The sequence below is a fragment of the Chlamydotis macqueenii genome, chromosome 7 (genome assembly GCF_036417535.1).
Source record: "Chlamydotis macqueenii isolate bChlMac1 chromosome 7, bChlMac1.mat, whole genome shotgun sequence".
Lineage (NCBI taxonomy): Eukaryota > Metazoa > Chordata > Aves > Otidiformes > Otididae > Chlamydotis > Chlamydotis macqueenii.
In genome coordinates, this window is record NC_141562.1 from 5,178,713 (window position 1) to 5,194,216 (window position 15,504).

Genomic DNA, 15,504 nt, shown 5'->3' on the forward strand with positions numbered 1-15,504 from the left:
CCCGATAATTCTGCTAGAGCTAAGCTACTTAGCTTTGGGAGCAGTCCTATGAATGCAAGGTTTGTCAGGAACACAGCACAACTTCTTCCAAGGACTGATGCAAACAAGGCGTATCTTTAATTGAAACAAAATCTCTTCCCACATTGATTCCTTAATTTCTTCAGCTAGGTCCTGTTAGCCCTGGATTAACATCCAAAGCTCTGTCAGTACATGTTCATGTAGCATCAGGAGAAATTAATCTCCCCATGCAGGCAGCATGTCCTCACAAGCAGCACCTTGCCATCTAGCCTACTACTTTTGGAAGATTTAGAAACTTGTGTTCCTCCTTCCCATCCCAAAATGCAGTAAGCGTGTTTGACGTGCTGTATCAAACTTTTGCTAGATCCAGACCTAGGCATGTGGTTTAGTGACTGGAAAAGGAAACCACAAGACGTTGGGGTTGGGCTGTCATTTATTTGATGGCCTTGGTTCTCCTGTCACCTTCTTTGCTGTCTGTTTAACTGTAAGCAATCTGCCATGTATAGGATATTAAAGTGTGCAGGGTTTCTTTCTATTACAAACCTTTGCTCCCAACTTTTTGCAACATCCCGATGGAGGGAGAATCCTTCCGAACATCGTGCCCCCCTGAGCTGGTGAATTTCCCATTGTTTAAAGGCACTTTATTTATGTATTTATTTATTTATTTTAAATAAAGCCACAGCAAAAATCAGTGGCTGTGGTTGGAAAGCATTCTAATAAAATATGGATGTTTTGAAGTAACTCAATAATGAATCATACACAACAGGTTATACATCTTATAAGCCCACCTTGTCTACGGGCTCTACATCTAAGCCCACACATCTGATCTCTCTGAAGAAAGGAAGAGTCCTTAAGGGGCAGAGCCAGATCAACCGCACCTGGGTGCATCCCCAGAAAGGATATGAAGGGCTTGTCCTGGCCCTTGGGAGGAAGGGTCAGTTCGTGAGGGGGCTCAGCTGTGTTGCTGATGTCTGAAAGATCTTCTAACTGCAGGTACTCTTATTTGTTTTGGGGCTTTTTTGTGAGGTTTTTTTTTTTTTTTTTACAGCTATGAAATTTTAAATCATGCTTCTGAAATTTGTGGAGAATGGTGTTGTTTGCGTGCGGTTTTTCCTTTGATAAGAAGTCTGGAGTGTCTTTAGAAGGACATATTATCTTGTGTGGTTTCTAAACTTGGTAAATTGGTTTCCTTGTCTGCTCCCTCAAGGGGAACCTAAGAGGATTTTCTCTGAGAGAAGAGTCTCAAAGAGCACTGATAAATGACACAGTGGTGTTCCTCATACCTCTCTTTTCTCCTTCCCAGCCACACATGTCCTGTAGTTCTGCTTGGCGTTGCAGGGGCTTTGTAAGGCCTGGCACCGTACGTGTGTTGTGCCATGTTATTATCTCTCCGGAGAGCAATAGTAAAGGAAATGGTGAGGGGGATTTTATTTCTTTTGCTTTCACCAAACCATGACAATTTATTGAGCTGTTCGTGCAGGCCTGGCATACAGGCACCAGTCTGAGTAAACGTGCGACTAACAAGATGGGTGGAATGTATGGGCTGCTGGGCATACGCCAAAAGTTTTCATTAAGTCTGAAAACGAGTTGAGTCATTAAAAAAACCTCTAGAAAAATCTCTTTATTTTGTATGTGGAGATCACCTGCTGAGAGGCAGGGGAATAAAAATGTACAAGCTTGTAATTAACAAGCTGTCGTAGTTCAGCCCTGATCGGACCAGACTACGCAGTCTCTCTCTCACTCCCCCCACCCTCCGAGAGAACAGGGAGAGAAAATATAAGGAAAAACGGCTCGAGGTTTGAGACAAGGACAGGGAGAAATCCTTAAAGTTACTGTCACGGGCAAAACAGACTCGACTTGGGGAAAACTATTCATTTATTACTACAAACAGTAGGATAATGAGACAGAGAACAAGATAACGTCCCCCCACCCCTCCCTCTTCCCAAGCTTAACATTATCTCTACTACCTTCCCCTCCCGAGCGGCACAGGGGGGGAAGAGGGAATGGGGGTTGTGGTCAGTTCATCATATGTTGTTTCACGCCGCTGCTTCATGGTTGGGGGAAGAACTCCTCGCATTCCTCCCCTGCTCCGTTGTGGGGTCCCACCCCTACGCCACAGTCCTTTGTGAAACTGCTCCGGCGTGGGTCATCTCTTCCACAGGTGCAGTCCTTCCAGAACAGCTGTCCCAGCAGGCCCTCCATGGGCCACAGCTGCCTTCAGGCATCCACCTCCCCCGGTATGGGGTCCTTCACGGGCTCCAAGTGGATCTCTGCCCCTCCGTGGACCTCCATGGGCTGCAGGGGGACAACCTGCTCCACCATGGTCATCACCACAGGCTGCAGGGGAATCTTGGCCAAGCAAAAGGTTTTTAAAATTGCGTAGCTTTGTAAATAGTGGAGTGAGCCTGACAGCCTCATTACCGAGGGCGCATACACAACAGTACTGTAATTAAAAAATGGGAATTGATGTTCCCCTCTCTTTTCTCAAACATGAAGTTTAAACACAGAAGGAACGTATAATCCAGTTTTCTCATTCATGGAGATGTTACTGCATCAGTTACTTTTTTTTTTTTTTTTTTTTTTTTTTTTTTTGCAAAGATCATTTGCCTGGAAGCCTTACAATCAGTGAGCTAGATGTTGCTTCCCATAACATGTTTCTTTAAAATCTACCGTATTTCTGGGGAAGGCCTGCAATTTCTGCCCCCCTCCCCACCCCAGAGGTTGTGCCGGAATGCCCACTGGCAGCAGGCTGTAGGACTCCACGGACCTTGCCTACAGTGGTCAAACTTAGTGCAGGCTCTAGGACGACAGTCAAGGAGGCCGCTCCCCCAGCTTTAACTGGGCCCTGTCGCCATTCCGGAGACCAGCTGCCCAGTCCCAGGGTAAATTAAATGTCCTTAACGAACCAACATTTGGGTATTTCCAAAGGCTGGCCCAGTGGACTCCTCCTGTGTTTAGAAAAATCTAGGTCAGCGTGAGAGAGGCAAAGAGAGACAACATATTGTGTTTCTGAGAGAGGTTTTTCATCACTCCCTCGTGAAAATGAGCTACAGCCCTGGAGGCTTTAGAAAGAGCTCATGGAAAGAGCTGGGAGAGATCTCATTGCCTCTGCTCAGGCTCAGCAAAGTTTCTGAGCTGATGCTGCATTTCCTGACCCAGCTTCTCACCAGCAGAGCTTGATCTGAGCAGTGATTTGCCAACGTGTTGATCTGGATTACTTGCCTTGCTTCAAGTATATTACACGCATTTCAACATCTTTAATGGTGATTATTGTTTTGTTTTAAATTTTCCTGGTATCTGTTTTATTAGCATAAACCATACTGAGTTTTGCTCATAGGCTTTCACATCAAAGTTTGGGGTTTTTTTCCTTAAATTTGGAATGGATGGCTATGCAGTATTTATTTCTCTTCAGTACTGTCAACAGTCTAGTTGGCAGAAATGTCCATCCTGAAAAACCTTTCTTAATCTCAGCTTAGCTTTCTTGGTGATTTACCTTCTTATTTAGTGGTGTCTTTAATAGTAAAAGCTCTCCTGTAAGTCTCATTTGATTTTTTCCTTTTGGTGGGAAGTAATATTTTGAAAGGTTTTTTTAGGGGTTTTGGGTTTTTTGTTTGGTTGGGGTTTTTTTTTGTTTGTTTTTGTTCTTTTTTTTTTACAGTGAAGTATTAACATTTGCAAGTGTTTTGGCAGGCTGGGTGGGCTGGGTGTTGTGGGAGATGGTTTGACACAGCCTAGCCTTTGAGCTGCTGTAAGAACGTAGGGTACACTTTTGTCGCTTTTCCCTTTTGTTGTGGAAAGGGTATTTTGATTGCAGTGGAAATAATTGCTCTATGCGATTGGGAGCAACCATTTATTGTCACTGTTCAGATAGCCTGGAGAAATGCTTATGCCTGGTGTAACCAGCACTGTTGCTGAAGAGCCTGTTACTAGCCATGACTGCATGTGTCTCTCTGGGCTGAGTGAGTTGGTGACCTGGATTCACGCTTTTGATGGCTTTTTTAAACTAATAATTTTGTAAAGTATTATGGTGTGTTTATCTTGCTGTGATGTTAGGGACACCGTAAACAAATATTCAGAAATAGTATCTCAGTATTATTTTGAATCTTATCATTCTGCAGGTTTCTCTCTTTTCATCAAGAGTATTTTACGTTGAAAGCCAGTCAGCATTTTATCTCATGTGTCTTAAATTTTGAGTTGGGAATCTCATGGGTTTCAAAAACATTAGAAAGCAGGCACCTGTGCTGCTTACAGCTCTGGGACAGAGGCTGAGAGTCAATATTTCTTGGTTTCTAAACAAACGGAAAAACTGAACTGCTGCCAAGCAAGGGCAGGGAAGATAAAATGTTTAAATGTAGCAGCTTTTTAGAAAAGTTTGATAAGCAACGCCAAACAACCTCCAAACAGAGAAGCTGCTGAGATCTGCCCAGCTTAAAAAAAACAAGCAAACAAAACAAAAAAAACCAACAACAAACCCAAAACCAAACAAAAAAAACCCAGAGAGGCTTCAAAATCTGCTGATGCCAGCAGTGTCCGGATAAAACTTGTTCTAACTGGGAAATATTTCTTAACTAAGGCAGTTATAAATTGAATACTTTAAAAATAAATAAATAAATAAATGTATAGCTTCTGTGGGCTCTGAGGAAGCTTTTATTTTTGCCTCTCTGAAAAGAAGCATTTCTACTTCTGTCGAGTCTAACAGTCAGCTGTCAACTTGTCAAAGCTGTGATTTAGCTACAGCTGTTCCAGAGCCCTTGCTTAAGGGCTGTGAAAGCTGTATGGCGAGCACAACAAGTGCTTGGTGTGCAGACCCACGGTGGGAAGGTGGTAGTTCTGACCTTATTTACAGCTTCACTGATGGAAAGTGAACAGTGGGAAACAAGGACAAAAATAGCTATGAAGAAGAAAAAAGTCTTTAAGCACCTTTCCTGAGCCTTTAGCCTTGGTATTATGATTACGCCTTTTCCTCTGTACAGGAACACTGTCATGAAAACATTGAACTTCAGTTATTCCTTTTGTCCCTTCATATTCTTAAGCTAATGCTCATTAAGTATTCAATTAGAATTCATCTTGAAACACCAAGTATTATACCTACATGTGTCTTAGTGCCATGGAGAATCCCCGCCCCCCCCCACGCCATAGAGACAAGTCACATCAGTACTGCGCCCTGTTAGAAACAGCAGACTCCTGTAAGATTTACTCTGGAAAGCATGCAGCCAGCTCATCCTTTATGTTCCAAGTGTGAATATTGATAGTGATGCAAAGAGGATGCATATATATTTTGTATAGACATTTAATTCCAGGATAAATTACAAAGAAAACAACAAGTTAACTTATTTTAAAATCTTTATTCCAGGGTCACAGACTAAGATAAAAGGTTACACAGTAAAACATAGCTTGGGCTCTTGGCATTCCTGTTGGATTTCTAGCCACTAAACATGAGTTTCTATTTATCTACAAAATGTTAATGTTATCAGTTTCCCATTTAAAACTTCTCCATCAGAAGTGTTACAGTCTGCAGGTACTGCACAAGGCATAAGTTTATTTGTTACTGCCTTGTGGAGCTCTTCATTAGAGCAAGAACAACCTTTTATTGTCCTTTCTTCCAGAACAGTAGCACCACAGGTGGTGTGGTAAAACCTCTCCCCACGCTACAGTTAGTATTTTAAATAGTTATTACTTTTAAAAGTGCTAAATTCTTGTTCAAATATTCAAAACTAAAAGACAATATGATCAAGGGCTCACTACACCTACAGGAAGTGCTCTGAGGGGTGCTTAAGGTGGTCTCTCAACGATAGATTTTTGGACATCAGGATCTGGGAAATCATGGTGTATGTTTACTGACTACATCTAATTTCATTCATATATACAAAACTTTCAGCTAGGTTTTGGAATGCTAATTGATTTTTTTTTTTTCTTGGATAATAAATTACTTTTTGAAAAAGCTGCCCTCAAAGCTACAGGATCACTACTTTATGCTAACTCAAAAGATTAAAATCTTCATTCAAAAGATGAGGTCATGTTTTAAAGGTCCACTCCAACCCAAACTATTCTATGACTCCATGCTGCATGAAATGTAAGGCACATGTATTAAACCAAGTTCAAGTGCTGTATGTATCTAAGCTCACCACTGCACCTCAACTGAGACTTGGTCTTTTTAATGTGCCTTGCAGCAATAAAGTGGTCTGTCCTTTGTGGAAGAAAATAAGTTGACAAAACAAAGTACAAAGACCAGGCTCTAATAACAACAACAAAAAGCAAGCAAAATGTCCTGTAGAGAAAATATAGGTAAATTTAAATCCTATCCCAAAACAGGTGCAAGTTGCTTTGTAGCTGTAAATAACTCTCCCTGTTGTAGAAGAAAATTCCTCCACATGCTAAGGTAATTTATCAACCACTACTACCAGCTGCCAAGGACTTTTCAATGACAATCAGAGTATATAGTCTATGTCAAGAACTGCAAAGGAGCAACTTTTGGCTTCTTGCAAAATAAATGGGATTAAACTTTGGCAGTGCCAAGACTGAAGGGCTGAATTTCTACTGAACTATCCGCAGAGCCCCGAGAATTACAACTGTCGTGTTTAGTAAGAGCGGAGTTACTTGGGTAGAACGGCACTGCATCATGTAGCAGGAATGTAATTTAGGTAATTACAGCACCTAGACACGTAAGTGAGGCTATCTTCCGAAAACTGAGGGTGAAGAATGTGAGAAGTTACTTCTTTCACTGTCTTCTAGTAGTGCTTCCTGGCTGAAGGTTTGTAAGACACCAGAAGACCAAAGGAAGCGTACCCAAATAAAAGTGTCTGGATGAACCATTGAAACTGAATTGCCGGGTCGGTGATTCCTTTAGATCTGTAACATTAGCAAAAGCATAAAATGTGTCAAAAAACTTGGCATTGCAGACTACACAGTGATACTTACTAAGTAAGGTTAGATATTTCTACCCATCCTTGATACATCAGACTTGGTTAGAACATTTGGACTTAGTATCATTAATTTCAATCTACTGAGACTTATTTCCTGTGCTAACTAAACATACCAGTTCTTGTGATGTTAGTGAATTTAAAGTGATCTATAGAACAAAGGTTCTTTCGGGGATTTCACGCATACAATTTCCTCAATAATGTATAAATTGCAATCTCAGTCTATGCTCTTTGAAATGACTTATCCTAGAAGTTTATGTTCAAAGAACAAAGAAATTAGAGTAGCTTAATACTAATCTTAACACACGTCTGTATATAGCTCCTTGCTGACTGCAGTCCCTGAAGGCAAACTGTACCCTAGCAGGGCAAAGAGGCCTGACAATTACTGTGCAATGCAGAATGGAGACGCAGTCACCTGAACTTGTGGCTAGAAAAACAGATATGGGGGCTGAAGACACCTGACTTGATTTATGAAGCAGACGTTCCTATGTCAGTTTTAACTTAGCATATGTGAATTTTCCTGTACGTTACAGAAAATGTCACTTTTTCCTCCACTTCGCTGTTGTTGAGAAATTCTACTGAATTTTCAGAGAAAAGAATGAGTATAAACATGACAGCAAAACCAACAGATTTCACATTTCCAGCAAACAATTTTGTCAAGCACAACTGTGCTCCAACTTTTTAGTTTACAAGGGAGCTCCCTCTACCGACCTTTGCTAGAACACTTCAGCTGTTAATTGCTCATAGCCTCTACATGTACAAAATCATTATGAAGCAAGTGTCGATTAACACAACATTTCTCAATGTTCCTTCCTAAATTGTCTTAACAACTGTGAAAAACGTTTCTATAACCCCAGCTGTAGTGTTTTCAAATGAGCGCAGAAACCGGAAAACTGGGGCTTAAGAAATGTACCTGCTCATATAATCAGCAAGCTTACTTGAAGAGACCATACGCAGAAGTTCAGGCCAACAGCCAGTGACGGTACTACTACAGATTAACAATTTGTATCTGCTTCCTCCCTAGTTCTTCCTCATGCCTTCCTTGTGATGTTCATAAGTAGACATCACTTCTACATCAGCATAAAGTATATGGTCTTTGGTGCTCATGCCTGAAGAGAAGATAGGCAGGCAATCTAAGCTCACGCTTTCTTCTGGGCTTTAACACTACTCTAAAACTTCTTTACCATGTCAATCAGACTGGCCATCTACTCTGTAGAGCATGAAAACCAGTATCTACAGTCTTCTGAATTATTACAAACAAAATTCAAATGAACATAAGGATGATGTGTTTGGACAGCATACCTTTCCAAATACTTTGTTATCCTAACGTAAGACTTAGTTGGCCTCACTTTTATAGTCTGATTACTCAAAGTATTTTATCCTGCAAACCTGCAGATACAAGTAGATCTTACACAGTCACAAGTGTCCAATTGTATTCTCACAATATAGATGCAATCATTTAAGCAGGTAATTAGCAGTCTCAAAATTCTGATGAGGCAAGATCTGATGAAATTATCACACCTGAAGTTACCAGACTATTTCTACACTATCTACTCTTCCCTCTGCTTCCTAAAGTGCAATGTTACCCAGTGAACAATGAGTTCAGAGGCAGACAGACAAGCTCTGGCAAATCTTGCTGCTGCCAGTTCTGCAAGTTGCCATCCTTTCCTTTTGCCACCCTGTACAACAGTAACTACTAGCAGAATTTGCAGTAACCTCTAGTGGAGGACAGCAAACTATCACCGCAGCAAGAATTTTATTGGTATCCTCTGAACTAATATTGCTGCTGAGAACCACCAAAGTCAGTCTGCAGCTTACGTTGCTCATATCAGAAATCCTTTTCAGAGAATCTTTGTTGGGGTGAGGGGGGGGAAAAACTTACTGGCATAACTTAACACCGTAGAAGGCTTCTACTACATGAATCAACCAGGATACCCAGAACCTAATGAAAAGAAAACACGCCTTATTTTGTTGAAAATTAGGAAGACTGTTGCATCTGACATGCATTATGCAGAGAAAGTAAAACTGGAAGCACAGAAGTGACATCTCACTTTAACCTAGAAAGTGAGGTGTATTTCTTATCTTAGAAAAAAAAAATCATGTGTAGTCTTTAAAAGAAACTAAAGTCCACTGAGAAAGTTAGAAGAACTACAACTCACGCAATATGCTTGGACCTGCCATTTTAAATATTCACTGCATGTTTCCAAAACTTTCAGCATTTAGGTTAAGGCAAAAGGCCAAATGCTTAGTGAAACCAGTACAAGTTAATCTTAGTTAAGTGTGCAAAATCTATCTTCCTTACCTCCACAAGTACTTTCAGTGGTCCTAATGAGTTACTCAAGTTTTTATAGATTTAGTTCTATAAAAACAACTGTGTGTATAGATTCAGAATATATAATATGACTTGATTAGCCAAACTTGGTCTATAAATTTTTTTTAAAAAGTTTCTATATGAAAAAAAGCTACACAGGATATTCAGTTAAGATGAATTCAACACCTTGCTAAAGCAAAAGATGCTCTGAGCAAAGATGAAGGTTTATCTTCAACATGATGCACAGTAAAATAAACAAGAGAGTCTTGCTGTCTTCCTGTCTTTACAGGAAGACAGCAAGTGACAGACCTGGTTACAGGGAAATGTTTCCTAGCTCTTTTGTTAATTAAAATAACAAAACCTAAATGCTGTAACCCAGCAAAACTTAGCACTATGTAGTTCGTTCGGCCAGTTATTTCTCATGTGGACAGAATCAAGTTAGTAGCAGGGTAGAAAATGTTCCTTAACCAAACCTGGAAAAAGAAGACTCTCCAAGAAAGAATTAAGCTACTCTAGTAACAATTTGACAAAAGAACCACTTTTAGGAGGTGTTGCAAATATATGTTTAAACATGGACTAATAACTGTCTCCAAAGGTAGTATCTTCTTTTTTTTTTTTTTTTTTCTTCTTTCAGATGACAAATTCAGAGTTGAATTTTTAAACTTTCATACTGGTCTTAGCCTGTCTAGTCTTCTACATACTTATTACCCTGCACCCTTAGTTGTAATGAGCTTGAAAAGAGAGCTCTTTAAATGTAATTAACAACTGGGTTACAGGAAAGCTTGTTAACATAGACTAAGCAGAAGAGTTAGAGGCAGCAGGAGAGATGCAAAATAATTATACAGTCAAATATAACTTACCCATAGCATACCCACTTGTGGTGGTTTTTCACTAAATAATTAAGGAAGCTGCCAAATATTCCCAAGTAACTATAAGGTATAGTTGAAGGCCAAAGTGTTACCCACTTGAAAAAAGAAAAAAAAAAATTTAGTTAGCTTACTTCAAGGTAGAATTTCCATCACTTTAACCTTCATGTTAGCTTTATTTTTGCTCCTGCCTCCCCCAGGTCTGCTGAACATTATTTAGGGCTCATCTATTCATAGTATTCCAACTCTTTCATTCCATTAACCTTGTCCAAGACCCATATTCTTCAACAAGACCACGAGCCTTCTAAGCACACTTACTTAAGAAGATTCAAACCTATAAAACGTCTTTTCCTTGACATACAAGATGCCAAGGTGATAAGTTTAAGGTTAATGTCTGTGTACCAAGAGTGCATCCGCACATTAAGCAGCACTTAAGTTGTAAGCTCATTACCTACTACACACGGTAGCAGCAAAAATACATTGTCTCTGTCCTGAAGAAGTTAATCTGATGCAACTGACCTGAAGAAGTCAAACAATGACTAGACTGAGAAGGAGAAATAACTATTAATCTGTAATTAGGGGCTCAGTCTTTCTTTTGTCCCTTAAAAAAAGAAAATGTCAGATTTTTTTTCTATTTTGACGAAGGCAGAAAAGGTAATTGAGCACAAAGCCCAAGACAAAGATGCATGCAGTGTTCAGGTATCCTTCCTGTCACCGAGTTGTCCGCAGTGCTTACCACTGCCTGCCTTTATCTGAAGAAGCTGAGGGGAAGTGGGGAGTCAGTGAGCTGTGCACTTTAGAGCCCACTGTGGATGTAAGGTAAACACCACGCTGGGACAAAGTTCACACTGTCTCATCTTTCCTCTGGTATCAACGCTGCAGCTTCTAACTGTATGTAAGTTTGGCTATGCCACGGATGTGGCAAGACGATGGATTTAAACAGGGAATCTACTTAAAGCTCGTTCTGTTTCTTCAAACGGTCCAAAAGCTGTTTTGTGAGCTGCGTGGCCTGCCTCCACTGTCATTTTTTCAGTGGTGGTTCTTATGTGTAGAAAATCCATGCAAATAGAAGAAAAACTGCAACACGTGGAAGTCAATGGATGAGTTCATAAACTCATCAGATACATCAAAACTGCTATTAATCTCCCCCCTCCAGTAAGCTGAATCCATTTTCTAGAAATTAAGACACCATGGTGACCGAACCAGCCAACACCACTGCCGGTTAACACAGTCTGTAACTAAAGCCATCACTTGTAAATGCGCCTTGTTTACAGAGGCCTGCGGGCCGCCGGGGCCGCGGCAGCAGCGAACCCCCGCAGGTCCCGACCCGGCCCCCGAGTTTTGCAGCTCCAGCTCCGAGGGTGGCGGGGAGCTGCTGCAGGCCCGCCCGCCCGGGGTTCCCTGCGCCTCCCGCCGCTCCTTACGCCCAGGACGATCATGCCGAAGGTGATGGCCATCATCCAGATCAGCCGGGAGCGCTGGAAGTGGCAGCTGCCATCGCGGAGCCGCTCCCCGCCCGCCGCCGCCGCCGTCATCCTGCCGGCTCTGCCGCCGCGCGTCCCCGCCGCCGCCGCTAAGGCCGCCGCTCGGGGAGGGCGGGGCCAGGGCCGCCCCGCCGGTGACAGGCGGGCGATGCCACTGCGCCTGGCGGGGGGGAATCGGTGCTGCCGGGGAGGCGGGGAAAGCCGTGCGGCCGAGGAATGCGGTTGGGGCGGGCGTAGGGAGCGCCAGGCCGCCTGTCGGTAGCCATTAATTCGGCTGCGTCCCAAGTAACCTGAAGCGGCCGATGGCGTCACCTGCAACCAGCGGGCGGCGCGGTGACCCGGGCGGTGGTGGCTCCGTGGTGCCGCGGGCAGGAGCGCGCCGTGCCCGGCGGCCACCTGGGCCCTTCCGCTCGGCCCGCCCGCGGCCGCCTCTCCCCGGCCCCGGCGGCTCTGCCAGGGTGGTGTCGTGCGAGTGGGTGGCCAGGAAGCCGGCTATGGCCCCAGGGCGGCCCGGCCCCTGGGGCAGGAGAGGGAGGGCCGCCGCTTACGAAACCCGACGCAAAACTTGGGGTGAGCTTTTCAGCTCAACGCTTTACAAGTCGACTACAGCAGTCTGGTTTAGGGATGGAGAAAAAGCAGAAAATGGAGCAAGTCAGGCCGTGACAACCCGCCCCTCGCTCCCGGCTGGGCGGTGGAGGGCGCCGGAGACAACCCACGAGTGCTCTCTTGCGGCACAAGCGGTGAACAGTCACAAAGGGAGGGAAAGTGAGGCCAACGGCCCACGCCGAGGGGGCCACCGGGCTCGGGACGGCGCGGAGGACGGGTCTCTGCTGCCCACCCGGGGGTTACCGACTGGCAGCAGTTCTCCCCCCGGGCTGAAATAAACAAGTAGTGACATTTCTGTCGCTCAGCAGTTCGGACTTCGGGGGGACAGGGACTCCAACGGGCTGAGGAGCCCTGGGAAGAATTACTGGGGGTCCAGGGGGTCTCAGCTGGGCTGGGGCAGGCCAAGCCTACACACATCATGCCCTCAGGTCACTAAACTAAAAGAGGAGCTAGAAGGGTCCCAGTTAATTTCTTCTGTGTCTGAGATTTAACTGCTTATAAAACACGTTGAAATCCATGCTTTATATTAAATAAATTATTTGAACTACTCCTGGTAAAAAAAATGCATATAAATATGCATATATACAATGCTATATTATATAAATATATATATGAGACACCCCTAGAATGCTACTTAATACCTTCCCTTTTGAAAACTACCAATTTAAAGCATATTAAATCCAGTATTTTCTACTCCATGCCATTTGGGGACTTTGGACTCGGTGATGGCTTGTCCAAATAAGTCACTAGGGCCTTGGGAAAGCTGCCCACAGATAGAAATGTCGGGGAAGGGTGTCTCATGCTGTCTTTAGAGCTTTGCTACCTGTTTGCTTGACAGTGACTTTGACAGGGTAGAGGAGACATTGAGAAGTCACTGTGAGAATGACTGTGCTGTTCTCTCACCTTGCCTGAAGGCTCAATACAGCTGCTTCTGTAACTACGTGTTAATCACATGCCCGTAAAGCTGTTTTCTTCAACAACTAATGCAGCAAGTCCTGACATTTTTCCAGCATGAGCACTGTCTTGCAGAAAAGGGTCATTGTAGAGGGGACTGACTTTGCATGTGTTTGGGTTAGTTTTGTTCTGTCCTGAGACTGTTCTGTTTCCCTGTCTTTGTATTTAATTCCCAGCTATTCCTACCAAAGCGCTGTGGTTTTTTGCTGAAGTGTTCCAGGGAGATTACAGGAGAGTTCGATAATAAATTTCTGCAGTGGTAAAACTGTTGCTGGCATGCCATCTATAAAAACCGTCGAGGTTGGCTACATGGAATACCATCTGCATGGCATACAGTCGCCTGGGTCGCTTTGCTGATGCGCGGAAAAATGTGTGGCTCCACGTACACCGTCTTGGTATCTGGCAGAAAATTCTAAAAATCTATCTACATTTTTGGTAGCTCATTACTTAATTTCTTGCTCTTTACAACATTCCATGCAAATTGTTTCCGCCTGCCTGTAAATCCATGTCCAAAGGTTGTGCTGAGATCCTGAGATGGCCCGAGCTTTGCGGTAGAAGTGCCTAGGACTGCCCCACACAAGGAGCTCTGCCCACACACCAAGAAGAACTTCTAAGGGCACAATTAAAGGAGTTTTATTAGAACGTAAAGAAAAAGCAACTGACTTTTTTTAAAGGGCTGAATGTGCTGCTGCGCGGAGTTGACTGGAGAGGGCAGACAAGTCCACGGAAAGAAACTGGGCTGGCCAGCAATCGGGCGCTGCTGAGGCAGGAGGGTGCTGGGGGCAGGAGAAGGGTGGTGGTGGTATCCCCGCCGTGGGGTGTGTGACCTGCAGCAGGGGACGGGGCCTCAAACCCTTCCCTTTCCTGCTGCCCCCGGGGGGCACACATCTCTGCTGCTCGTGCATCTCCGTGGACATCTGCTTTGTTAGGCTGGCTTTGGTGGCCAAAAGCAGCCGGGTGAGGTCAGAGACGATGTCATACTATCCTTTCTGCCACACGCCAGTGAGGACTGCCCACACTCTGTCACCCTAGGCAGAAGAGGGCTTACTCCTCTTTCACCGTCAATAATTGATTTACCTTTTCAGTACCACTGAGTGATGTTCTTCCTGTCCTGGATAGACCATGGTCACAAAACCAGCGAGCAAGGGTGGACCTTCTGCGATTTCATTTCTAATCCAGGGCAGTGTCTTTGACCTGACTTTAAAAAAAAAACCGCTGTTTCCTTTGACAAAGAAAGGAGTATTTAAGAGTATTAAAGTGTTTGGAGTATTTAAGAAGATAAAAATAGGTCCAGTTTTCATAATTTAAAGCCAGAAGTCCTGTAGCATCATCTAGTCTGGCCAGCACAAGCCATTAAATATTACCTTGTTTCTCTGAACTGAGCTCAGTAACTTGTACTTACTTAAATAATATTTTTCAAGGGGCATTTTATCTTACTTTGAAGATGTCAAAAGAGAGAGAATCCACTGCTTTCAATGATTAGTCTTTCCTGTTTCGTAGGAGTTGTTAGTATGTACTCTTACAACTAATTTTGAGGGAGTCATTTTCCGGAGTCCAGATGAAAAGCTTGCTCTATTATATTTTACAAAATGTTTGCATTTATGCTGTCATATTTTGGACCAATAGGTTAGCTACCTTTGTGGCTTCAACACTGGAAATGTTATTTGTCAGTGAATTGCATTTATTGACAAGTATAATCTAAATTAGAAAATGCAAATCCCAGTGTTATGCGAATTATAGAAAAAAATGCAGAACAAATTTACTTTGCCAAGTTTACAGGAAATAAAACTGTTTCTGCATCCTTTACTTCACCATAACTTCTGAGATTTCTACTTTTTTTCCTTTTCTCTTCTCTTAATCAGTGACACAAAGTGACTGAATGAAGACCTGACATGCTGTTAGGAGTTGGCAGCTCTCAGTAGCATGCTACACACCAAAATACCGCCAAGGCTGAGTGCAGCCGGCTCAGGCAGCTCTGCCCATGCTTACTAGAAGCCAGATGCAGATGTACAATTTGGAACAGGTATCTCTGTTGCGACAGGATTAACACAGCTCCATGTTCATTCTCAGACCTCTCCTGTGCTAGAGAACAGGCAGATATTGGTAGCTAGCAATCGGCACAGCTGCCATCATGATGACAGGGCTCTGTAAGCATCTGAAGATGAGCTAATCTAGCTTTACCCTGCTTCAGGCTGGACAGATTGCTAAACTGAGTCTCTTTTTTTTTATAGTAGTCAAGGCCATAGAAAACAGAAGCAAAACATAATCTTAAAAACAAGTTGGAAAGAAAAAAAAAGTGTGTTCCCTCACAATTATGTACAAACATTTTTTCTTTCACTTGCATC

At 43.2% G+C, this 15,504-nt stretch overlaps 1 protein-coding gene across 1 annotated transcript; it reads right to left on the minus strand.

Moving 5' to 3' along the window:
• Positions 1 to 5,507: 5,507 nt before the first annotated feature.
• TMEM254 (transmembrane protein 254) lies at positions 5,508 to 11,722 on the minus strand. The gene is made up of 4 exons (XM_086752731.1): positions 11,540 to 11,722; positions 10,110 to 10,213; positions 8,821 to 8,880; positions 5,508 to 6,867 (listed from the first exon to the last, which is right to left on the minus strand). The coding sequence occupies exons 1-4, from the start codon at positions 11,648 to 11,650 to the stop codon at positions 6,747 to 6,749; spliced, it is 396 nt and encodes a 131-aa protein (XP_086608857.1). The 5' UTR covers positions 11,651 to 11,722; the 3' UTR covers positions 5,508 to 6,746.
• Positions 11,723 to 15,504: the final 3,782 nt, after the last annotated feature.

Excerpts from the sequence above, each read along its gene's own strand:
- TMEM254 (XM_086752731.1), bottom strand. The coding sequence starts at position 11,650 with ATGACGGCGGCGGCGGCGGGCGGGGAGCGGCTCCGCGATGGCAGCTGC. Across the intron at positions 8,881-10,109 it reads CACAAGTGGGTATGCTATGG|GTTCTGGGTATCCTGGTTGA; the intron begins GTAAGTTATATT and ends TCTTTTCATTAG. Across the intron at positions 6,868-8,820 it reads TACGGTGTTAAGTTATGCCA|ATCTAAAGGAATCACCGACC; the intron begins GTAAGTTTTTCC and ends CTAATGTTACAG.